Below are 27,442 nucleotides of genomic sequence, written 5' to 3'. Positions count from 1 at the left end.
TGACGAGGACAATGTCAAACAACTTTGATTGTTATGTACTACCAATTACAAAAATAAGAATAATAAATAATATATTAAATTTGAATGCATTCCTCACAGTTCACCCAGCGGCCCATGTAACTTGAAAGTGCTTTAAGAAAAAAAAATGTTTATCGTAAACCTAAAAGCATCGAGCAAATAAGACGTCGACCAGATAACCGGAAATGTCCTTTTGGCAAAGAATAGGCCGTCTTGACACCAGCGCTGGTAAATTTAAGGTCAGCGTATAGCAAGATAATTTCAATTATATTGGCCTTGATTTAATAAGATTGAATTATGCAAGGTTTTGAATGTTTCTCCTGTTTTAGTGTTGGTTTTTGCTTGCTGAATTTGTGGTTGTCTATGAGTGAAAGACACCAGAAACCAAAATCCTACTGGACCCACTAGTGGGACCAAGAGTGGATCCAACAGTCCGAAATCGTACTTCATCCTCATTTCGCTGTATAATCACCTTCTTTCTGTTCTTCTTTGTTTCTTTTCTGTTCTTCGAATGAGTTGATGTTTAAATGCGTAGTCGAGGTTTTTAGACGATGTTTGTTGTGTCAGAAATGTACTTCCATTTTGTTTATTTACATTATACAGTGATATTAGAAAGAAAACCAAAATAAATGTATTTTTGTACGTTTCATTTTATTATAAGTTTCTAATATAAACGAAAAAATTCGGCACATGAAATGAACCTTCTAACTATGAGAACCAAGTGAAACCGTGGAGAAAAGTTGTTTCATACATTTGGGTCAAGTACGAATAAGCGATTACTTCAAACAGCGTTTTCTTCGCGATTTCGAAAAATGATAAAAAAACGGATACTGGAAATGATAGTTGATAAATATGTACATGAATGAGAACAGATTTGCACAAACACTTTACGAAGCTAGTAACAGGTCGCCCTCACGAGTTTTGTACTTGAGGTATCTGAAGATTTTCCTGTAAATGAAATAAATATTTTTAATAGAAATCGACAATTATGGTAGAAATAGATGAGTCGATTGTTAAAAGTTATGAAAGACACTCAAGTCTATATAGGCCTTCGGGCGCCTTCAAATTACACGCTTATAGAAGCACTCTAGTAGCGCTACTGTGGCACTGCAGGCGCATCATTACCATACACAGCTAGCTACAGGTGAAGACTGAAAATCGGCAATGCCGAGTCTTTAACCCGTCCACATCTCTTAATTGTAGTTTTTAATGTTTTATGGAGAAATAAATGTATTTTTATTTATTTTATTCTTCGTTTTTTTACATTAGAAATAAGGTAAACAAAGGAGCAGGGTTTGTAAACATTTTTCAAAAACTTAACGATTGTCATTTTTCTAATTCTACATAAGCAATAAGAAAGGAATTGTGAATAGGCCTGCAGTTATTATTTTTGTCGTGTCTTAGTTAGTTGATCATGTTTAGATTTATTACCTCCGTATGCAACAACACTTTGCCTATTATAATATGCAACTATGTCCTTTACACTAGCTTGAATGAATGCCCATAAATGCTAAGGGTATACAAATTACACTTCTCAAATTAGTAACTTTGACGTCACAAAGTTAGTAAGTCACGCAGTCTAGTTCTCGGCTGCATCAGTTGATTACGACTTCATGCATTAACTACAAACAGGCAATCAATCTGTTAGCAGCCTAAATATACAATGTTTGTATTAATAATTTTAACAAGTGTTTTAGTTACTTTGGGACATCGAGTATATAACCAGAAATAGAGACGAAATGTCATTTAATTTGTTTGGAAAGTTTTCTGCCATATAATTACTGTGCGCTCCGATTGGCCAGCCAAATTCGAAACAATTGACGGGTGTCGTCAATTGTTTCACTTCAAATCGACCTGTTAACTTGAGCTTTGCTAAAATGGACGATAATTGCAAAATTACATATTTAATTACCGATGAAATGTGATTCCGTTTGTTTTGTAATTAGATGTTTTGCTGTTTTTCCCACACCACCGAATAGAACAGCATGGCATTGTTAGAGATATTATCTTTATGACAATAAATACAGAATATCTTTGGAATATACGGAGTCGTACACACAGGTCAGTTGTTGGCGCTGTACTATGTCAGTTTTCTAATTTGTGATTTCAGCGTAAACGAGAGTTGATATTTAAAAGTGATAAAAGGCACATGCGGCCTGATGAGTTGCCAGGAATGGATGGCCCTTATTTCGTATCTATTTCTGGTTATATACTCGATGCGTTGGGATCAGAGCAACATGTGTAATATTGCCTAATTATTATTAATACATACCATATGGTTCTCGGAACATGTCCCCAATCCTTCTTCATATGGTGCAGCACTCTATGCACCTCGTCCCGAGTCACTTTGTGGTCGGAGATGATGCTAGTAACCCGGACGTCACTCGCCCTGGGCCAGGGAACTTCCCTCGCGTCCTCGACTACCAACTCCAGTTGCATTGTCACCTCCCATACAGAGCGTAGAGAGAGATTGGCCACCTTGAATAAACACACGTCGTGTCATTCTAGAGTCGGCGGACTAAAGCACATAAGTCCAACATCATTCATTTAAATTAATACATCTACCGGCTAAAACAATACAATACAAATATTCTTTATTGCACACGGACAAATAGATAATAACAATACAACAAAAAGTAAAATTACAGGTACAACAGGCGGCCTTATTGCTAAATAGCAATCTCTTCCAGGTAACCTTGGTGTTACAGGAAAAAAAACAGTAAGTTAAAATTATTTGAGAACGCAACAGAATACACATATTGCACATATACAAATGAAGACAAAAATGGTAATAATAAAAATACTTACATACATATAATTACCTACATACAAGATCTTTGAGCAAAGCAAACTACAAAAGCACATAAGTCAAATTCATTTGTTACTTCATAAATTTGTAACTTTATTCTAGAGGAGTCTTTTTCAAATTTATCATTCTCTTCACATCTTCACAGACTATAAACAACACAAATCATAATTATAATTATATATTGAACATGATGATACAAATGAAGCACTTTTTTGACTTGTGTGCTTTAGTCCGCCGACCTTAATATAGGGTTTTTCAGTGAAGACATAACAATTTTGATATAAAAGGATATTTTGCGGTTGGCCGCTGATGGCTTTCACTGCTAGCTGGGTGTTCGTGGGACCACGTCGTATTTTCCGATTTCCGTAACACAAGTCGCAGCCCTCATGGGAGGATGGCATAAGTGGAGTTACGTCAAAATTGTTTCTTGCTCCATTTAACTGTCTCCGTGGCCGAACGGTTACCATGCCATACCACTGCCACGTAGAGGTCTCAGGTTCGATTCCCGGGCCGGGAGAAATATTCGTAAGGCCTACATTTATTTGTCTCGTGAGTTTGGGTGTAATTTGTGGTTGTCTATGTGTGTGTCCATGGCACCCGCCACACAGTTTCCCTAGCGCGGGGTTATGTTAAGTGTGTGCGTTATTACTATTACTAGATACTGAAAAATATAACCCACATCCTCTCCAATTCTTGTAACTCTATCGACTAATATTGTAGGTAGAGTTACAAGAATTGAAGAGGATGTGAGTTATATTTTTCTGTATCTAATGGCGCAATAAATGTTTTTGTCGTAACTCCACTTATGCCATTCTTCCATGAGGGGTGTTAAGATTTTTGTCTTTTTTTTTAAAATTCGACGCACAAATTGTTCGTCCCGTCACATCAAGTGACGGGACGAACAATTTGTGCGTCTGGTGGTAAGCCACACGCCTATCTTTAACAGTTAACAGTGCCACTCAGAGCCTTTAAGTTGCAAAGATCTGTGGGGCACTACCACAGCGCCCGTCACCCTGAGACATAAGTTGACAAGTCCCATGTGCCTGTAATTTCACCAGCACCCTTACCCTTCAAAACCGGAACACAGTAATGCTGACATTACTGCTTGGCGGCAGAGATAGGTACTTAGATAGGTTACTTAACTCGGGATCAGAGCAACGTATGTGACTGTTACGGACGGCCGTACGCGCCTGGCCGGTCAGAGCTAGAGTTCAGAGGAGAATGATTAATTCAAGAGCTCTGATTGGCCGAGCGGCGTAGCGACCCATTGATAGGACCGGTACGATGTGGGAGACACCGTACTGGTATAAATATAAGCGATAATTGTCATTCGAATCAATCACTTTCAAGCACTCTTACTTGTCACATTTAGTTGTTACCTATTTGTAAGTCAGATCGACAAATATGAATATACAGTCCACTTCAGATTAAGGAAGTTTCATTTTACAATAAGGATATCGAGGGAAGATTAAAGCAGGGAGTTCAGTGTCTTTAACAGTGACGTTGTCTAATCTTCATTTATTAGTTGGGAGTCTATTCATACCTTCAACGACAGCAATCCTTCTTCGGTCATGGTGTACGCTAAATGCGACCAGGCCGCGTGCATGGCGCGGCCCCACTTGAGCGAGACCCGCGCGACGCCGGCGCAGCGGCGCAGCAGCGCGGGCACGTCGCCGGCGCGAGTGTACACCCCCGACCTGCCCAGGAGGTAGCGCATCGCTTCCGCCGCGAATTTTACGCACACCACCGCCACCGAGTTCCTTTTGTCTGAGAAGAAAGGTTGGCTTCAATAATTCTAGTAAGAATGTTTCGTCGGTGTTTCGTAGAAGCGTAAGCGACATTTCGAAATTTTAGGTTTTAAAGACTGTTTTATTAGTACGTTGTGTATTTTTTTTAACCGACTACAGAAAAATGGAGGAGGTTCTCGATTCGTCTGTATGTTTATTTTTGTATGTATGTTACGCGATAACTTCGCCATGTGTAAACCAATTTTGGTTATTCTTCTTTTGTTGGAAAGAAGGTACCTCAGATCAGGTCCCATTTAAATTTCAAGAAAATATTCCACCTCTAAGGGTGGCAAACTAGGGGATGAATGACTTTTCAGATCTATTTTTTTAACCGGAGGTTAGGTTATTACTTATTAGATTCGCCAACAGAAGTACACTATTAAACATGGACATAAAATAACACTGCAGAAATTACTCGAATGTAAACCCAATAATAGGCAAATACAGCAAGCACATATAACATAGTATCAGAAGCGTTTACTGTGTGTTATGTTACATACAAACAAATGGATATGATTATTGAAAGCAAATAATGTAAATGTGTTCAAATTAAATTATAAAGTTGCAGATTACGACACCAGAAGTATCAATTAATGTAAGGGACAAATCACGGTTTTTCAGGAAAGCCAAAAAACGATTTTATTTTTTTAAATCTGTCTATAACGTTTTACTGTCAGCTCCAATTTTGATTTTGTCTAGAGCAAAGTTTCTTAGAATTTCGTGTAATTTTCAATTTCTCTTCATGCTTACACTATGCTCGACGGTTTACACATAAAATATTAGTAACGTAAGACACAACTAAAAATCTTTTTTTAATGTAATAAAAGGACATGCTATATTTTAAACGACTGGGCATTCCTAAATTTTAATAATACCAATCGATAGAGCGGGAACTTCCAAATTCAATGATATATGTAACTCATTTTTGACAAAATGTCCCTTACGTTAATTGATACTTCTAGTGTCGAATTGTTAGTCTGAGCATATATAATTTTAAATTTATTAAATGAAAACAAAAACAAATCAGATGACCTGCGTTTATTAAGGGCGATAAATAAGAAATTACTAACGAGAGTTTGTCGAATGCCCAAAGCCGAAGGTTGAAGGCTTTCAATGCTCGAGGTTTAACACAATGTATTAGATATAAAATTACACATGCTGCCCTGAAATTTTTTTCGAAATGTCGCTTTACGCCCTTTTTACGAAACACCGACGATTTACTCGCTGCAGAATCGGCCCGTAAATCATCATAGGAAAACAGCTATATTGCGCTCTCTCTCCCGCTGAGACACAGAGTGCCGTTATCGAGCCGCACAAACGTGTATCTTGTGTTGGATACAGGCAACCGGCGGCAACGAAAATTCTAGACACACGTTTGCGCGGCACCTAATCCGAGAATGACCAGGATGTGGACTCCCTTTCTCCGTGCGAAACAATTACTGTCAAATAAGGAATACTCTACCAAATCAAAAAACAATGGCGTGTATAAAGCTTCTTTCGCATCATGCGTCTTTTATTTGTCGAGTACTACTTATTTCACAGTTATTGTTTTGGACGAACTTCAGACGGAGAACGAGAGTATAAGGCCAGTACATTTTACAAAATTTGATGTAAAGGTACCTTGATGCAAATTGTCTATCTTCAAATCCAAAACGGGCGTGTCACTCCGGACGCACGCGCCTTTGTCGTTGCAGCCCTTGCGTTGTGGCGCGAGCTCGATGCGCAAGCGCAAACGTTCGTGCAAGAAATAGAACGACCATGTCTCGCAATCGCCACTCTCCCATGAGCATTCAGGGGTCCTGGTTATTTTAAATAAATCGTGTTCTTAGGATGAAAATGAAACTATCTGTAACAATCTGTAAGCTTAATCGTTCTGAAATTTTTTCAAAGTTATATCTTAAAAACAACAGCTGAGCTGCTTTTTCTGTTGCTTCAAAAACGGAACGCAGTAATGCTCACATTACTGCTTGGCGGCAGAAATAGGTGAGGTGGCAGTACTTCCCTGGACCAACTCTTTCACAAGGAGTTCTACTGCTAATAAAGGTTCCAAGTAGCATCAATTTCATCAATTTGGGAGCGAATTTTCTAAATTTAAATTGATCTGGGTAATCAAGGTGCCCCTTCTAGATGTTCCTTATTCGATACCTAGGCCCCAAGTCAGAGAACAAAAAAGTAACGAGAATGGACACTCTCCGTCCCTCCCTAGCTTCAGGTACCGCACCACGCTACGCACATTCGACGGTCACATTGACTGATCGACAACAAGGCTGTCGGCAAGCCATTTTCGCGCTTAGACGGCGTTGATATTATAATACAGTTTTCATTTATTCATTACGAAACTTGTACATTAATATACAACGTCAATGCAGTTCGATGCGCGTTCGGGAACGGATGCGCTCCACTACGCAGTGAGAATTATCATTATAATACGAGTTTCGCGCGGCATATTAGGTCGCTGCGCGTAAGTGGCAATGGGTTCCCAACAATTCATAGCCAATGAGTTTTTGGCGTTTATCCAACACGCCATCGATACCATGGACGAGGTCAGCATTGTGCAGATCTGCAAATGCAACTTCAACGAGGATGAGATTTGCAGTGGCAAGCTGCTGCTGTTCCAGAGCCTCGGCAAAGCTGAGAAGAAGCCATCTCGCCGGAGGGATGGAGGCGTGAAGAGTCTCCAGAATATTATCACACTCCTAAAGGAGACTGACCCGGACGACGTGCCTACATTCGTGGCGAAGGAGCTGCATAAGCTGCCCCCAGTCACGTTTGATCACGTCGATGTCACCAGGCTGCTGAAGGATATTACTTCCCTGAAGTCAAGCCTGGCCGAGTTGCAGTTTAAATTGGAGGCTTCAGATAACACCATAAGTGAGCTACGTGCCCAAGTTGCGTTATCAAGCAACGCTGCTACGGACTGTAGGTCGCCAGAAGCCTCTAATATTAACACGCGACGTGTGGCGCAAAATGCATCCGCATGAGCATGTCGAGTCGGCACAAATAGTTGCGTCACCGCCCTGCTGCCCGCACCGACGACGCTGCTGTACCTGTCACAACGGCATTACTCCATGAAGTCTGAGGAGATAGTGGAGTACATCAGACATAAAGCCTAATACACCCTGAGTGTCGAGCGGCTGGAGTCACGTCACAACGTAAATTTTAATTCGTTTGTTGTGAGAGTACCGACCGAACATCTATCGACCTTCAATTAGGAAGTTTTGGCCGAAGGGTGTCATGTATCGGCGATTTCGCGGCCAGTTACCTGACACCAGATTGCGCCACACATCGCCGTCAAGTGCAATTCGTGTAGATTAGTTAGAAATAGAGTTTTATTATATTGTATATATGTTATTCCTTAAGGAATATATTATATAAGTGTTTTATTGTATTATTATGTATGTTAGTCTATAAGGTATGTATTTGAGGGTCTTTGAAACCTGAATACAAATAAATATGTGGTCATGAGTTGTGCTGTGTACGACAGTTTATCATCGCCTAGGAGTTTCTCTCGTATGAAACTCATTCAGTTATTGTTTGTTCATTCATGTAGTGCAGAGTAATATATTATAATACAGATTTGTTATATCAATATTGATGTAATATAGTATACAAAAGTTCTCGAGTTTTCAATTTGTATTGACGATAAATATGTAGTGAATATAATTATAATTAATATATTAATTAAGTAATGATAAAGTTGGACACGAAATTTCTAATACCTTGGTTACCTTATTTATACCTGTCCAAAATTACATTTTAGGTGCATTTGATTTTTTTTTTAAATAAACTTTCAGGATTGTTGTTGTTGGTGAATTAATGAAAAATACAATATTATATTGATATAAATACCTAGTGAACATGTGTAATTATAAGGATTATATTAATAGAATATAATAATATAGATAACAGCTTCGTGTTAGAATTTTCGCTATGTTGCCACTCTGATGTAATAGTACGAGAAGTGATGGGTAACCCTGCCACTTCACGCACACATTTGCGCGTGTGCAGATAGCGACCGTTGTATGGAGTGTCCGGGGTGTGCCCCCAAGTCTCATTATGTAGTAAATTAAAAGTAGTGGCTTGTCAGTGACTGAGTTACAACTGCCATTGAAATTTTTTAATATTCAATAGCGAGTCAATGCCGTAATTTACTCACAATAATAACGCACACATTCAACATAGCCCCGCACTAGGGAAACCCTGTGTCGCGGGTGCCATGGAAACACACATAGACAACCGCAAATTACACCCAAACTCACGAGAGAAATAAATGTAGGCCATACAAATACTTCTCCCGGTCTGGGAATCGTAACCTCTGCGTGACAGTCCGACATGGTAACCGTTCGGCCATGGGGCAGTTGCCTATTATTTGACATAAAAAAATAGACTTAATTTGAAGACTAAATTGCTGATTAAACGAGAATATCAGCTGACGGGACGAACACGTCGTGCGCCTGATGGTAAGCAGGAGCTGAGGGGCACTGCCACTGCGCCCGTCTCCCTGAGACGGTAAGTTGACAAGTCCCAAATGCCTATAATTTCACCAGGACCCTTCTGAACCGGAACTTACTAACTATAATAAACTAACCTATTGCTACTTAAGATGTGCATAGTAGTTTCCGTGATGGTTTTAGTAAGGCAACATCGATCGTTAGTGATTGAATGAATGAATGCCATTACTGCCATTCAATCAATCAATCAATCAATATATTTATTCGTCATCATAGGTCATAACATGATAGGATGTACAGTATTCCACTGACGCTATTGAGACTGCCATTGCAACTAGATTTTAGCAGAATAACAAATATTATCATAACTGGATGCTAGTAACAGTAAAGCTCCTTGTGAAAGTATTCGTCCAGGGTAGTATTACTTTACTTATTTTTGTCGCCAAGCAGTAATGTCACCATTACTGTGTTCCAGTTTTGAGGGTGCTGGTGAAATTAAAGGCATATGGGACTGGTGAACTTATATCTCAGGGTGACGGGCGCAGTGGCAGTGCCTCTCAGATCTTTGCGATTTAAAGCTCTGAGTGGCACTGCCACTGTTATGGCCAGGCGTGTAGTTTACCATCAGGCGCACGACTTGTTCGTCCCGGCACTTGGATGTTATAAAAAAAAATGCTACTAAACAATAACGTGTCAACTAACATGATCAATGTTTTGCGAAAATGTCTATAGTTTTATTCTAAAAGTTACTCGCAAAATAATCTAAGTACAGACTAGTAAAAAAACCGACCTCAAAAGTCATTCATCCCCTAGTTTGCCACCCTTAGAGGTGGAATATTTTCTTCAAATTGAAATGCCAAGAAAAAAAGAATCATCAAAATCGGTTCACAAATGAGTTAAAAAAAACAGTCGAATTGTGACCTCCTCCTTTTTTTGAAGTCGGTAAATAAAAAAACTTGCTGTTGTTACCTCAAGAATGATGAATTCGCAAGTGCAAAAGTTTTCATTTCATACGTAAATTTTAGAACAAACTATCAAAACCAACGAAAAATTCTTTAGGTGCCATTTTCGCAAAACTATGATCATGGTGGTTGACAAGTTATTGCTTAACAGCATCCAATTGTAATAACCTCAGTGCAGGTTCAATTTATATCTAAAAATCTTGTCCAGCATTTCTGAATTTCTCACATAGCTCAATTACTTTCAACTCTATTTATATACAGTGATAGGGAATAGGGAAGATAAAACTCCCTTAGCCGGGCCTTCAGGTTTGGGATAGGGCAGGTACTTAAAAATAAAACTTACCCCATAAATGGTAGCGCATCAATCATCTGCAAAACATTGATGTCGGACTCGCACTCTGTCACCAAGTTCTTCGAGCTCAATTCATTCATCAGTTCAGGCAGCCAGTCCATAGTAACTCCTGTGCATTTGCCGCAAGATGTCGAAACCGAAGCGCAGTGTGTTACTTCACTTCTACTAGACGACGTACTAATTTCATTAACATAATATTCCACCTTCTGTTTGCGTATATATTCCACAGTGTCGGCCTCAACATATGGTTCTATCTGCTGCCTATTGGGTTTATTAAAGATTCCATCAACTGCCAACCTATGAACAGTTGTTGATCTTTGCTTTTTCGAAGTATCTTTTGGACTTAGCGGTATTCGACCTTGCTTTGTATTGCCTGTAGGACTATTCGAATCATCATTGGTGTTTGGCTTGTTATTTGGACTCTTGTTATTCTGGTCTTTTGGACTTTTCGGACATGAGCCAATTTGAGCATGTTTCGCAGGACTGCAACAGCTGGATGTGTTGAAATTTTTAGAACGACTAGCTAATGGTGGCAGTTGACATGCTCCCGTTTTTATGTCGTAATTCAGCATTTCATCTGGGCTTGTAGATCTTTTAGCGATTTTCTTTGCCGGTTTCGGTGTTATATCTAATGAAGACACTGTACAAAGTCTATGATAATTACTAGATGAACTGTACTTTCTTTTACTACTGCTCGTATTACCGATTTGGTTGGGACTTTGATCGTTTCGCATTTCACCTAAGTCCTGATTGTGTTGTTCGTAAATAACTTTTACTCCGGAAATCTGATCGTGGTGGTTTAATGGAAAGTTGTGGACAGAAACGTCGCTTTTGGCCTCATTATCCCCGGCTTCGTTTACAAGGGTTAGAGAAGAATGGGCTTCTAAAATCTTGAGGTTATCTCTCATTGCAATGGCAGTATTCATTTTAGCGTCTCTGCTGGTAACTTCAGGGGCACCAACAGCTTTATTGACTGAACAAGATCTATTTATGTTGTTATTAGAGCTATCAACTTCAGCTAAGCTTTGTAAAGTATTGCAATCTGTAATCCTTCGCGACATAAGATCAAAATCATGAACTTGTGAATTCTTTTCTTCAGGAAGCTTTTGCTTGTAACTTTGATTTACTTCTGTTCCTGTAAAAGATGATCTGATTGTGCGAATGTTGTAGTGAGTAAACATTCTCTCTATTGAGTTATCTTTTGAAGAGTTTCCAGATCTGCAGTCAGGAAAACCGTTGGGATACAGAGGTTCGTATCTATGAGCATCAGCAAAGTCCACTGGCTTGATGTAGATATTGTTCAAAGGATTACCAGGGTCAAAAATAATTATCTCCAGGGCCTTTTTCGGTGGACACATATCAAAGGCCGCTGTAACTGATTTGTTTGAGGATACTTTTATAATCCCCCTTTGTTGGGTTGTAGTAGAGGATTGCTGAGATTCCAGAGTGGACATGGGCTCTCTTTGAAGGTCTATCTGACTAGAAGTGAATAAGTCCGCTTGTGCTTCAGTATTACGAGTCGAAGGCACATTACGGAGTTCTTTATTTTTCTTAATTTTGGTATCTGCAAACGGCAAGACATCAGCGTCCGCGTCGGGTTTCATTAAATCGCTCATCAATTGCTTAATTCCATCTGACACATCTTTCAAATAACTCGGAATCACATTTACTTTCTGAGACGTTTTGAAATCGTTCATATACGACGTCTCACCAAATACAGTTTTCTTTAAAGGAGATGATGACGTATTGCTTTTCAGTGTCGACAAACCAAAAATACTCTCTGAGCCCACTTCCAATTCATCATCTTCAAATCGTAAAGATTTAACAACTTCGTTGTTGATACGCATTTTCTTTTCATAATTATTGCTTTCCGGCGATTCTACATCTATTGGGGACTCCTCTAATTCTTTCTGTAGTATTGCCTGAGCGAGCGATATATTATTCATGAGGTCTTCTTTACTGAAGACTACAGACTGTCTGCGTGGATTAATACTACTTTGTCTCTTTGGAATGAGATTTTCTAAGCTGCAAGCCACGGAGATTGCTGGTCGTGTCGTCAGACCAAGTAGCGTGCTAGTGTCTTCTGTGTTTTTATTTTCAATGTCAAGCAGCTTTTTTCCCACTGTATCCTGTTTACGTATATTGCTATCATCCATGATATTAGTATCTTCCATTGGATAAAGCAACTCTTTTACTATTGTAGCGTCCTTAAGTACACAGCTTATATCCTCTTCATTCATAAGATTTTTTTCATTCAATGGTTGAGAAACAGGATTATCTTCTCCTTTTTCTTTTGGCACATCGATGTCATTTGCACTATCGATCCCTTTCATTGGACTGTGAAGCTGATCATTACTGATTAAAGTCTCTTTAGATTCGTTCATAATTTCATTAATTTGGTCGCAAAGTTCTTTATTTCTAATAAACTCTGTGGTATCTTCAACAGATAGTTCTTTTCTATAATTTGTTAGGTAAGTCTTTCTAACTTCATTCTGATATTCTTCAGATGAATGCTCATCCAGTGCACTAACCTCTTCTATTATTTTGTCTACTAGTTCATTGTCTGAATCACCCGTATATTTATACAGTTCATTATCTTTATCTGTTGGACTTTCTTTCTTATCTTTTTTAGAAGTTGTCTTTTTTCGCGGAGATGACGCTCGCCTAGTAGCAGAATGTCTATGGAGTGAAGACCCGTGCCCAGCAGTTGGTGATTTACGGGGTGACACCAAACTGCGGAAAGAAGGTGAACCCAAACGAGGTGGGAGTGGTGATTCCTTCTTAAGCCCTCTTTTTACAGGAGACCCTTGCCAAGAAATAGAACGTACTTGAGGTGGTGATGTCATGCTGCTAGGAGATCCATGCAGAGCACTTGTGCGAGGCGTAACAGGTTTGTTCTTTTTTTTACCTTTTTGATTAGAGCCGTGTCCAGCCGTATTACGGGTTGCTATGGATAGAAATTTATTTTGACCCTGCGCAATATTAATTTCATCCAATGGATTTGTCTGCTCTTCAACATCGGTAAAATTATCAAGCATTTGCAATAATTGTTCAGTCATATAAGACTCTCTATCAGGACTGACGACTTTTTCCAAATGTCTACTGGATGGCATTTTATCTTTTAGTTGATCCAATTTCTGTTGAAGATACTGCATCATATTGTTTTTAGAACAATTCCCATCTGACGTTTCTTTATTATATATCGATAATGGTGCTAACTCTTTAGGCTTGACTTCCTTGTCTTCTTCTGACTGAAAATCTTCGCTACCTGAAGTGATGTAAAATAGACTTTCAATCGATTTTATTACTTTTTCTTCGGATTTTCCATTCTCAAAAGAATTTGGCTTGATTTCTTTGTTCATAGAATTATCTGACTCAATCTTTGCTGTAGCGCTTTTGTCTTCTAAGCCGCTAGTTACAGATACATACGACATGTCCAAAAGATCCACCAGAAGAGATTTTTTTGAATCTTTTGTAGTGTTACCGTCTTTCGATTGTTGCGATGAAGTTTCTGACAAAAACCTTGATTGGTAAGATGGGGAATTAGAAGCCTCTGGTACAGGTTTACTCAAAGAATTTGTATCTTGTGATTCAGAATTAGAAACTAATGACATGGAATCACGTGGGTCGTTTGACATTTTAGACTTGTTAGATGGAGATTTGGATACGTAGTTGGAGTTGGGAACCGACTTTGTCATATCTTTTAATGACGCAGACAAGTTGTTTTTAGTTCTGAACAGTTCTATTTGACCTTTATTGTGCTGTAGATCAGTTCTGGACAAATCCTTAGTAGCTGGATCTTTCAAAATAGAATCTGCTTCGGTGTTTACTGGTGGAATGACACCCATGTCAGTGCTGGTTTGATATACCATAAAATTTTGATTAATAGGCTCTTTTTCTTGGCCTACACATAACAACTGACTTAAATTAGACTTATCAAGAATCTTCTGTATTGTCAACAAATCAGCCGGTATAGGCTTCGTAAGTGTTAAGTTTGATAATCTCTTAGTTTTGAATATTTTGTTTAAATTGGAATGGGTGTGTATTGTAACTTGAGGTTCTTCAATTTCTTTATCGGTATTATTAAATTCAGTTATAGTCATTTCTTGCGACAGTCTATTCTTAGCAGTTTCTTTACACAATGAAGATAAAGAAGTAGAAGAAGCACTATCATTTGGAGTAATTAATTTTTCTGGTAATAATTGTAAACTCGCAGGCAAAGGCTGCGTCTTATTTTTAACATCTATGTCGCTTTCTTCGGCAATAAATTTCCTTTCAGGTATATTTGTGTTAGATTTTGTATATTTTGATACGTCTAAATCGCATTTTGATTCATTTACATTGTCTAGATTTGGTATTGCAATACCAATTTTATTACAGTTTAAGGCAGATTTTTTAGGAATCTCTTGATTGTGATCAACAGTATTTAATTTTATAGCTTGAGTAACTGATATATCTTCGGATTTGGTATGGTCATTGATTTTATTACTTTCTGTCAATATCATAGGGACTATCGATACTGAAATGTCTTGTCGTTCCGCATTATCTGGTATTATATTGAATGGCATGGCTTGCTTCACTGATTGATCTGCTGCAACAGATTCTATTGGTTCTTTAAGAACAGTTTCCCGATTTTTTACCACAATTAGATTTCTTGGTACAGCTTGTGTTATAGATATATCGTTGTCTGATTCATAAACAATTGTTTTTCTTTTCTCGGATACATTTAAAATAATATTTGCTGGTACAGCTTGAGTCATAGATATCTCGTTATCAGATTCAAAAACAATTGTTTTTCTCTTTTCGGATCCTTCTGGCACAATAATATTAGTTGGAATAGCTTGTGTCATGGATATGTCGGCATCTTCCGAATTGTAAACAATTGTCTTTCGTTTTTCTTGGTTTTCACATAAAATTAATTCTCTGGGTACAGCTTGCGTCATAGATATATCCTGATCAGACTCTACAATGATTGTCTTTCTTTTCCCGGATATTTCTGTAGGCAGTTCTATGACTACATCATTAATTAGTACAGCTTCTGTCATAGACATATCCTCATCTTCTGAATTGAAAACAATAGTCTTTCGATTTTTAGGTATGATACCTTGGTTCTCCGGTAAAATTACGTTCTCCAATACAGCTTGTGTCATAGATATGTCGTTGTCGGATTCAAAAACAATTGTCTTTCTGTGTTCAGGAACCGTGTTGTCCGGAAAAATTATATTCTCGGATACACCGTGAGTCATAGACATATTTTCCATTTCGGAAGCGGAAACAATATTCTTCATATTTGCGACACTTGAGACATATTCTTGTAACGTTACGTTAGACGATACAGCATGTGTTACTGGAATATTGATCATACGGTCCACAAGAACTTCGTTATTATCAAACCGATCTGGATTTCCAATTACGTTTAATGAAAAGGCTTGGGCGGAGGGGTATGAGAGCATCGAAACAGCTGGTGTTATATCTTCGTTTTCGAATACTACTGTTTTGCTCGTATCCGAACTAAAAGGAATAGTTTCTGGCAAAATTATGTTAGGTGGTACAGCCTGCGTAACTGATATATCTCCAGCATTACTTTCGTAAAGTATTGTTCTGCGCCTTTCAAGAGAATCAGGCATTATTACATTTGCTTCTGACACAGGGATTTTTACCACTTCATCTCCAATAACCATACTTTGACTTTTCGCATGACTATCATTAGACAATATGTGTGAAACAGACGCTTGAGGGTTGTCAACAAAGTTTGGCAAATCATCATCTACATTCAAAACTATTGCTTTTTTAAGTGAAATTGTACTTGCGTTCTCTGTTACGGAAGTCCGATTTACTTTTTCTTTCAATTCCGTCTGTATAGTCAACCGTTTCCCGTCAAAAACCAAAATTTTGTCCGGCTCCTCATTAATAGCGAAATTGGCTGATTCTTTCGGAGCCACATAAGGGTTTATGGCAATATTCTCTTTGTTAATCACCCAATGTTTGCAATCAATTGCCGATGAAGATTTCATGTCAGTATGAATTTTCGAAACACTTACTTCAGAACTATGAATAGTATCTGTAATAGACATATCAGATTCATCGTTCCTTGCTGCAATGTGCGTCATATTGAGATCAATTTCAATGTATTCTGAAACATCTTCTGCTCTAAAAGCACTTGAACAAACCATGTTCCCAGCATTTGATTGACGTTTCAAATCTTTCTCGATGTCGTCAAGATCATCCTTTCTACCTAAAAGTTGTACGTCGGTGAAATTTACACTAATGCGATCAGAGACTTCACCTAAACCGGAGACAGAGAATTCATCGGCGAATATTTGACTCTGATTATTTGTAAAAGAACTAAGCTCGAACTTCCGATGGGGTGCTGGTGCTCCTAGATCATTGACGCTTTCCAAAACGTTAAACTGTCGGAATAAGTTTTCATTATTTATGGAATTATCCACATTTCTCCCACCATCATCTGGTGTAAGAAGATCGTTTGCATCGACTTCTTGAAATTGTTGGTCGAATATTCTTTTCCCTAAATGACCGACTGAAGGCCGGGGAGGATTAACGTCGGAGTCGTTGCCGGAGGACTCTAAAGTTTTATTGTGTTCTTCATAAAAGTTCTTCCATGTGGTGGTTGCCTCGTTTGTAACAAATTCCCTGCAAATAAAATAATAGCGTGGTTAACCGTTAAGGTTAAGGAAAACATAACGATGATACATGAATGTGTGAAGTAGCCAGCCCGCATTGTGCCAGCTAGAGTGTTGGACTGGAGGAGATGTGTAAACCCGTTGGGCACAGGCATATGACCTCATATATTAAATATTTACGCTATTACTGAATATACGTGCGTGCTGTGGGCTACAAAAACGATGTTAAAAGTCGAAAACTCAAGCAAATATCTATAATAAACACGTAGAAGACGTTCGTAGATTGCCTCTGTCGCTGAACATCATATTCGCAAAATATCATGTTCGCAAAACATGATATTCGCAAGACATCACGTTCACAAAATATCATTTTCGCTAGATATCACATTCTCAAGATATTACATTCTTAATACACCATATTAGCTAAACACCACATTCGCAAAATATCATGTATGCGATTTACAACATTCTGTACATTGTTAGGAACAAAATATAAAAGTACAATTTATAAATTATTCATTTTATCATTGTTAAATAAAGACGTAAAAATACAAAACATAATATAAATAAAAAAAGAATTATTAATGCTTACTACCGCTATAGCAATTGTGTGGCACTGAACGGCACTCAAGTTATTGAGACGTTTCGGTCCTTACTCACTGCTATCTTACTTAAGCTTCGGCGCTTAACTTCCGCTTTCACGTTAGACTTGTGCCTCATCGGTCCTTAGAGGGAGCGATTCTAGTTAGTTCAATCGATCAACTAAACTAGGTCGGCCTTCTAGTTCATCTAGTTCCTTAGTTAGTTCGTCGGACATTGAACGAACGCTCCAAACTAGTAATTTTATTCACATGAACTATCACGGACTTCTAGTATTACGAGTTCAATACTAAACTGTACTAAATACACACATCAAAAGTGTCTAGGGATCAAGTGAATATTTTTGAAATAAAAATTATTTAAGCAATATTTACCAAATCCAGTCTTCCAGGACGACTTCTTACTTTAATGCTTATGTTTTATTTAACCGCTTACCCCTATATTTAATTAAAATAAACTAAAATTGATGTTTTTGCAAATTGTGGGAAAAAACTCAAATTAACGGCGTCAATTAAATGACAAAAAAATGGCGAAAATGATGATTTTGCTCATTTTTATTGTAAAGATAAGAAAATTAATAATCTGTATTTCCACCATTAACACGAATCACACAATTACAGCGATTTGGCATGCTTAAGATGAGTTCATCAAAATCACTTTGAGGAATGGCCGCCCATGTGTTTTGTAACAAGTCAAAATATTGTTGTAGAGTATGTACGGTATGCATACTCGGCACAGCTCTTCTTTGAAGCATATCCCATGCGTGCTCAATTGGATTGAGGTCTGGCGATTGAGCAGGCCACGGCAGAACGTTGATACGAGCTTCGGCAAGAATGCGTGTTACGACTCTAGCCGTGTGTGGACGTGCGTTGTCATGCATTAGTTGAAATGAATCACCCAACTGGCCTCGCAAAGGGATGATAACATCTGAAACAATCCTCTCTGCGTAAACTTGAGCATTGAGGTTACCCTTGATCCAAATGAGATCGGTTCTTCCGCCGATCCAAATACCGGCCCATATCATTATTGTTCCCCCACCATATGGATGAACTTCCTGACAATATCTCAAACGTTCATGACGTCCAGATGTTCTCCAAACTCGAGTACGTCTTGTATTCGGTCTCATACCGAAGCGGGATTCATCCGAAAAGCACACATAGAGCCAGTCTTCTTCCTCCCAGTTTCTGTGTTCGCGAGCCCATCGTAAACGGGTCCTGCGATTGCAGGGTGCAATAGGTGGAACTCTGAGCGGCCTTCGGGATCGCAGACCCACTTCACGTAAACGATTTCGGATTGTTTGATCGCTTATTAGCAAGCCTGAGGAGCTGTGGAGCCTCGTAACCAACATCATGGCGGTCATGGTACGATTCCGTCGAGCAGTATTTTGGATATACCGGTCCTGTCTGCGAGTCGTGATGCGAGATCGTCCTCCATGTCGCTCGGCCACGCTGCCCGTCATGCGATAGCGCGTCCAGAGGCGACTTATGACGCTCTGTGTAGTGTTAAGAGTGAAAGCCACAGCACGTTGCCTGGAACCAGCTTCCAACATTCCGACGGCTCGCATCATCACTTCTCGGGTTAAATGATGTCGTCTCTCCATAATAATGTAAATTGTTTCGGTTCCGATGCAGATATTGTAATGATTTTGTCAAAACGCTATAACTCATTTTTATACAAAACCACATTGACAATCGATTTTCTTCTTATTATCGAATTTTAAACAATATTCCTTATTTAAATGTTAAAACTCACTAAAAAGTATCAATAGCGATACAAAAAAGTTAATATAATTAACCCTAATTGCAGCAATACTCTTAAACGTACTTGATCCCTAGACACTTTTGATGTGTGTATTTAAGAATACATTTAATGGAATTGGTACTATTTCATTTTTCTTCATATTTTGCAGGTTTAAAGACTGTCATTCTAATTATATATTCTTTTTTTTACTAAATAAGAATTTTACTTAGAATGGTGTGTTTAAAAATCAATATTTAGGTACAACTATTTCTTAATACTCGTACACGTAGATTGATATTATACATACAGATACCTACCAAAAAATATAACTTTTTTGCAAGCTTGTATATGTACATAATGTAGATACGTATTAGAGACTTAGAACGAGCTGGCAACGTTCAATCGTGTATCCCACTCGAACTTGTGCTAAAAGTAGTAGTAGTACTAAAAGCAGTTCGTAGTTCATGAACTATACAAGCCTATTTCACGCACGTGAAACGCACTGTTGGGTCTCTAGCCGCATAACTTTTTGTTTTGTCTTTTATCTAATATACGCCTTGCGCACTTTCCGTCTGCGTGTCAATTTTCTACGCACCCCCTCCGCTAACCCACGCTACACAGGTACTTTATTTTAAAATGTGTATTATGTTTCGTCACAAATAACTGTCCTCTCCGTCGGCGTCGCTTCAATACGTCCCCTGTGTATGCATCATTATGTAGTGCATTTCGAGGTACAGACAAAAGGAGTTTATTTATGTGGTATATTTTTTTTAAATTATTATTACTTCATGATTATTTGCAATAAATCGATTGCATGGTTTTCATAAGTTACAATACAGCTTTGATTTGCGAAATTCTATATCTATATAATGTAATAGGTATCATGAGTAGGGTCTTATTTTTAGCCGATTTAAAAATAGGAGGAGGTTCTCAATTCGACTGTACGTTTTTTTTGTATGTATGTTACGCGATAACTCCGCCGTTTGTGAACCGATTTTGATGATTCTTTTTTTTTTGTTGGAAAGAGGGTATCTCCATAGTGGTTCCATTTAATTTTGAAGAAAATCGTCCACCTCTAAGGGGGCTGTTCACGCATGAAGATTCATTTTTATAAATAGCGCCTAAATTTTATTATAAGGAGCAATTATTTTGTACAGTGAGAACCGATTTTGATTATCTCCTGTGTCAAGTTCCGTATAGTGGTGAACTAGGGGATGAATCCGGGTTTGCGCACTTTCCGGTAACCGATTTCAATAAAACTTGGTAAATATGTAATTCCACGTACTTCTGAGATCGGTTTTTTTAGTACTCTGTACTGAGATTATTATAAAAGGATGCTACTGATTTCGACTTCATCCGGTCTGTAGGTATACATTATATACACATATACATATATTCTATAAATCCCCTTAATATTTTATACTTATTACTACCCCTTTATACTTTATATTATACATATATTATGTATATATGTAGAATATAGATATAAAAAATAGGAAGAGGGTTTATGGAAATGATTTTTCGAACCATAAATGTATTAATACACACCATTTTAACGTATCTGCACAAAAAATTGCACGCAAAGGGTCATTTTCTGATCAGGGTACGTGTACTACTACTTAATCTAACCCTCTGTCTGTCGCTAGTAAGACCTGCTGTTATTACCTGTACTTAGAATGTTGTGTTTTGCGAATGTGGTGTTTTATTTAATTTATTTATTTATTAGGCACACCAACAGTTACTACAATAGTTCATGTAGGTATTAATACTACTAACTAATTATAGGTGAGCACCTCATGCAAAAAAATGTTTAAACAGAGTTGGAAAAGTAAAAAATAATTATAAAACTAATAAAAAAGAAATAAATTAGGAAGACTTTTTTTATAAGTAAAATATAAAACACGATTCAGATACTAAATGATATAAAATGCTTTGTGCCCTAACCAAGAAAATTAAGAATTTTGTTTCTGAAACCTAGCAGTGAGTCAACGAAAATATCCGCATGTTTGGAGCAGTCATTATACAAATTAGACATACGAGGTATGGGGGAATTGGAACCTAATACTGTTCTACGACGAGGTGGGTTGGAAAAGCCTTATGTGGAATTTCGGAAGTGTGGCGGAAGTTTTAAAGTTTAAATTACCAAGCAGTTGTGGACAGTTAACCTTATTGTGAATAATTTTATAAAGGAAATCCAAATCGAATAGTTTTCTGCGCTCCGAAAGGGGCGTAATTTTAAAATGCGCAACTCTCCTGACGTATGATTCACGTTTTTTAGAAAGACCAGCACAGAAACTTAAATGCCATAAAAAGCGTTTTTTGACACGCTCCAAATGCAATGAGTGAACAGCGTAGTGGGATCGCCACACCACACTTCCATATTCAAGTACAGTCCTAACAAAGCAGTTGTAAATAAGTATTTTCGTCAGAACGCTACGAAAGATTTTACAATTTCTCAATACAAAACCAAGCATCCTCGATACTTTATTAACAGTTGAATCGATATGCGGCTTAAAATTAAGTTTTTTGTCAATTATTACACACATATACATTACATACTTATACCATAAGCTCAACTTATTAAGGTCACTTTGTAGTGAAGTAATATCAGTTAATGAATTTATTGTTTTCACCAGTTTGAGATCATCAGTATACAAAAATGGTGTCGAAAATTTAAAAATATCCGTAATATCATTCAGAAATATATTAAAAAGAATAGGACCAAGATGAGAGCCTTAAAGAACTCCAGATGTAATGTTACATATGTCAGAGGAGAATCCATTTACCACCACGTAAAATTTTGTATTACTCAGATAAGATACAAGCCACTGCAACGTAGAATCACCAAACCTATACATTGCTTACTTTTCGACAAGAACCCTGTGCGAAACTTTATCAAAAGCCCTGCTGAAATCGGTATAAATGACTTCAACCTGCGTATTCGAGTCTATAGCACCAATAACTGCCTCCACAAATGTCGTCAAGTTAGTGGAAGTTGATCGGCCTTTAGTAAAACCATGTCGGTGATCAGACAGGTATTTTTTTAAAGTAATTTTGAATGCTTGGATAAACAAGTGCTTCAAAAAGTTTAGCGATCGCCGACAGAATTGAAATTGGTCTATAATTTCCAACTAGTTCATCATCCCCTGATTTATGAATTGGTAGTACTTTTGTCTTTTTCCATTCACTCGGGATAATACCAGGCTTAGTGAGACATTATAAATTAGAGTTAGTGGAACAGCTAGAGTTTCGGCACAATTTAAGACAAAAACTGGAGGAATCCCATCCGGTCCAGCACCTTTAGTTTTATCTAGGGACTTAAAACAGTTACTGACTTTAGATTCGTCAATACAGAACTTTGTGAAACAGTCAGTGTTATTTACAAAGTCGACAGGAGAGCGGTTATTATAGATATTACATTGATTACTGAAGTGTTATCCTCATACACTGCTTTAAACTGGCTAGCAAATAGGTTGCAGATTCCATCACCATCAGCGCAATATGTATCTTGGTAGTATTAGTTTCTAGACATCTGATGTAATCATTATAATTTAACGAGCTACCTTTTCGGTCCTAACACTCAAACACTAGTTTATCACTCGGATGTCCATATTTCTTAAATCTCTTGCGGACCTTTTCCTTTTCGGCAAGAATCCTAATGACTGATCTACAAAACCAAAAAGGAAAATTTTTGTTTTTAGGTTTAGTAAGTGGGACAAAATTACGGATAGTTTGATTAACAAACATGTAAAAATTCGAAACCATTTCATTGACATCAGTGGCTAATGCACATAATCTTCCGAATCAAAATTTGCTAAGTATTTGTTTATGGAGGCATAATCCGTCTTATGAAAGTTAAATCTGAGGTGGTCATGATAATTAAGTTGTTCCTTACCCGCCAGAGGAAGGACGATATGAAGAGGAGGATGTAATGGATGTACTTTACTCAATACTTCGCTGGATTTATTAACTATACAGGAGGGTACATCTGCCATTACGAGGTCCAGAATCCTACCACTATCGTTTTCTATAAGATTGTGTTGCTTCAGATGGTTCAAAATTCTTTGCCTTTTTAACTAGCCGAGCAGCCGCATGTAGGTCTTTGTTTGCAGGGAAGAGATGTTCGGTAACAAATGTCGAATCCTTTGAATTATTGATTCCCAAGTTGCATGGGAATTTTTGTAAGTTTAATCTGTTTTACGGTATGTTATGTTTATTTATGAGTGCACTTGCTAATATTAAAATATTAATGAATAATAAATTAGTAATTTTTAATGCTCATAAGTTTTTCGTTATAAACAGAACACGTATAGAATACGATGCACATTTTAAAAATGGTTTTAATTTCGTTTGCAAAAAATTAAATTTTGAAAAATAAATTCCGAAATGAAGCCAGCGTCTCTGCCGCTCGACCCAAGCAAAATGAAACTTATTAGTACGAGAAAAATTTTAATTCAAGCTGAGCTAGTATCGACACCTTTAAGATTCACAGAGGTCACACGTCATAGGTGCGAACGCGCACAATACGTTTATATTTTACTCATTCTGCATTGGTACTCACGCGACCCCGGTCCGCCGCGAGAAACTGACGCGACGGCTTTTGGCGGTGTCTGTTGGGGTGGCTACATTGAACTCCAACTCCGAGAATGGCGCTCGCGGCGGCCTGTAACTCTTTAGTATGGAGGACCTGCGTTTTCTCCTGAAATAAAACGAAAAAATATGTATTGTTGTATTGTTCTCTTTTTGTGAAGTAGCTCCTCTAGTTTGCTATAATTATTAAATACGAAGAAAAAACTATCGATCCGACAGGACCACGGAATTCTGTCTCCATCGCTCATAGAGAAATAAATGTATATTTCTCCCAGGAACCAAACCCGGGACCTCTGCGTGGTAGACCAGCATGACAACGATTTGGCCATAGAGGCAGTGTATTATTTGAAGTTCAGGTAAATTAACATCCTCGCCAAATAAATGTGCAAAAGTAGTTTTATATTTTTTATTAGGTTCTATTGCCTACCAATGTATAAATAATGTTTTTCACATGAAACAAAAAAGAGAATTTTTTAAACATCGGGTGGTTTTTGACATTTGAAAGTGAGGAAGTTACCACTTCAGCCTCTCTTAGTCATTGAACACATGCATTCATTTTAGTCTCCTGATGTTGCCAACATCAACAGATGAGTATTGACCGACCCCTGTGTTTATGTCTATACAGTTCCATCTCTTCTACAATTATTGTTGGAATTTCAAGGCATTTGTTAAAAAAGGTAAATAATATATTTTAATGTTATTGTTATGTTTTAGTGAGGAGAAACATAAATATAGAAACTTTCATTTACAGCGTAACAAACAGGGGGCGGCGTTGATGAAAGACCTGCAGATTATCAGAACATCCATGGTCGGGGTGACCATCACAATTACATTAAAATTACTATTACTATTTCTTAAATCAGTTCTGTCCAGCAACGCTGTCCAGACATGTAGGCTATAGTTTAAGTTACAATTTACATAGTTGTGTAAAAGTTCCTAAATAATAATTTAAAAAAAATTATGAAGTAAAAAATACAGATTGTGGAATAGGCTTAACAAAAGAGAATGCAGAAGTCTACATAATTTATTTTATTTTATTTATTTTTTATTTATTTGTTTATTTGTTTATTTCGGGCCATATGACCCATATAATGTATACCTTAAGGACTAACATACATACAATATAATAAAACACTATTGCTAACTAATCTACACGAATTGCACTTGTCGGCGACGTGTGGCGCAATCTGGTGTCAGGTAACCGACCGCGGAACTTCCGATGTAAGACACCCTTCGGCTAAAATTCTTCCTTCATGAAGGTCGACAGATTTTAAAATGAGGATATGAATTAACGTCAAACACTCTTTACATAGACTAAACACAATATTCACCTCAAAAGGTCCTACATATCGCCGTTGTACTGGGAGAAACAATTATTTCACAAAATATCTAATGATGATAAGGCGCAACTTGCGAGAGAGTGAGGCACTGCTATCCTCAAACAGAGATCAAGTGCTTTATGTCGGTCTTGCGCAAGTTGCGCCCTGTAATGCTTGTCCTACAGGAACCAGTGAACAGGGTGACAAAAAGGTGGGATGATGATGAAGGTAGACAGCATTGTCACAAAGTCAATTAGTTGTCATCATTTTCATTATACATTCTTTCAAAATAAATCCAGCAGGTGCAGAGTTATTGAAGTTTTTAAACTTATTTTTCCTGTAAAAGTGGTGTTTTGATATTACACGAGTATTTACCGGAGTCGTTGAAATATACACCACAAATTCCGATGGACCTCTGGCAACATGTGGGGCAGAATAGGTAAATATACTCTGATGTATATCAACAAACCATTGAACTATTTACTTTAAACAAAGTCTCGTTTTACGCGACGCGTAACTTGGTGTAACAGGCTGGTGTCCGCAACTCGACGTCGAGGCGTCTATTTTATGATTCTATTCCGTGAACGTCAAAGTTGGAAGAATCACTGCTATGTTGAGACAAATTGACGGTCTCTGAGGGGATTTTGCATACGTTCAAATGACACTTTGCTCAGTTTAATTGGAATAAAATATGTGGTCAGCATAGAGCAAATTAATTGCTGGTTACTTACAGTTTCGTGTGTTAAAGTTTTAAAAATTTATACATTGTAAATATTAGAGGGGAGTGGGCATTGGCTATGAAACCAATAGTACCAATGAATTCAAGAAACCTAATTTTACAATAGCTACATCCGTCTAGTCGATGGCTTTAGTGAGCTATAAACACAAATTTTACTCGTGTTAGAGTAACATATTACAAAGAAATGTGATACAGACGACGTATCATTACAAACTTACGTTGCAGCTGCGTCTGAAGCACGACTATTTGTTGTATCATCCATGTTTTAACATAAAATCACTTAAAACTAACTACAGTCTACTCATAATCAATATATAGGTAATAATTAAAATACAAACAAAATCGAAAACAAGCACAACAAACGGTTATTCGCGTTCAAATTCGTTTGACAGTTGTTTGAATTTAGCTTTTTAAAGTCTATGTTGCCATTAATAAAATATATTTTATAAGATTTTTTTTGTATTTGCAGCAAAAAATCAAATCTCTAAACTCTTAACAGTAGCTTTGGAACCAAAAACCAGAAATAAGTTTCATTTGAACCAAGTAGTAACCTTGCAAGTTTAGCATAATAATCATTGCAATTACTTAAGTATTATACAAGTTATTCTAAAAATAGCTAAGAATTAATTTTTTAAATGTACTTACAAAATCAAGACGACTACAAGTGCTGTAACAGTTAAAAGGGTTGTATACAAGGAACAGATTATGAGCCAAATGAGAACGACGGCATAGTCTACTCTCACTGCTCCAGACATCAGCTGAAGCTACAACTTTACATCTTTTAATTGATTTTTAATTATAAATGACATGCTTAGCAACATTTACTTAAAATTTTGTTGATTTTTTTTGTCACTAAAAGCGTGTTGGATAAGTTTGTATGTATGAATGACAATTCCTCTGTCAGGTTTTATGAAATTTTAATCCAACCAAAGAGAGCAAAGTACCAGCCAGGAAAAATATATTGTATTTTGTTTGTGAAACTCACTGAAACTATATTTATTTAGGTTACTAAATGGTAATCAGCAATATTAACAAAATTACTAACATTATAACAGTAAAAACATATTTAAAAAAATCAAAAGACTTGTCATGTGAGCTTGGCTTTGCACGGGCTTTGCCTTCGCAGAAAAGAAGATTTTTCATAGCAACATCTAGCGTCGAATAGAATTACTACTACTATTCAACAATAGATGGCAGGGGCATGAATTAAATCGTTTTGTTGCTGCGTACCACTTTACAATTTTCGAATATTATGAATGTTTGAAAAATTGTTTCAAACAGAATTATCTCTATCATTCTTTATTGGACTATCATATTAGAAAAGCTTGATATTTGTTCTTGTATAGTAATAAAAAAAATTGTAAAGAAGTACTCAAAGTTTTGTTTAATACAAAACAAAGCGTTATACAATAAAACGCACAATTGTCATATGAC

The 27,442-nt window shown here is 37.3% G+C and overlaps 1 protein-coding gene across 1 annotated transcript; it reads right to left on the bottom strand.

Moving 5' to 3' along the window:
- Positions 1-660: 660 nt before the first annotated feature.
- On the bottom strand, positions 661-26,763 carry LOC113226056. The gene is made up of 8 exons (XM_026458568.1): positions 26,654-26,763; positions 23,922-24,059; positions 15,569-17,030; positions 10,371-15,091; positions 6,235-6,413; positions 4,371-4,594; positions 2,291-2,496; positions 661-966 (listed from the first exon to the last, which is right to left on the bottom strand). Exons 1-8 carry the CDS (start codon positions 26,761-26,763, stop codon positions 906-908), a joined length of 7,101 nt encoding a protein of 2,366 aa, XP_026314353.1. The 3' UTR covers positions 661-905.
- Positions 26,764-27,442: the final 679 nt, after the last annotated feature.

Source organism: Hyposmocoma kahamanoa, unplaced genomic scaffold (assembly GCF_003589595.1).
Source record: "Hyposmocoma kahamanoa isolate Upper Pololo Valley unplaced genomic scaffold, ASM358959v1 181, whole genome shotgun sequence".
Taxonomy (NCBI): Eukaryota; Metazoa; Arthropoda; class Insecta; order Lepidoptera; family Cosmopterigidae; genus Hyposmocoma; species Hyposmocoma kahamanoa.
Note: the sequence above shows the minus strand (reverse complement) of the source record. Positions and strands in the feature narration are given on the sequence as shown.

Bases quoted from the DNA above. Each gene is read 5' to 3' on its own strand.
- LOC113226056 (XM_026458568.1), bottom strand. From the start codon at position 26,763: ATGTCTGGAGCAGTGAGAGTAGACTATGCCGTCGTTCTCATTTGGCTC. The intron at 15,092-15,568 runs AGAAAGACAATT...GTATCCGAGAAA, and splicing joins ACAACACGGTTCCTGAACAC to AGAAAAACAATTGTTTATGA. The intron at 4,595-6,234 runs GTACCTTTACAT...CTTTCTTCTCAG, and splicing joins GATAGACAATTTGCATCAAG to ACAAAAGGAACTCGGTGGCG.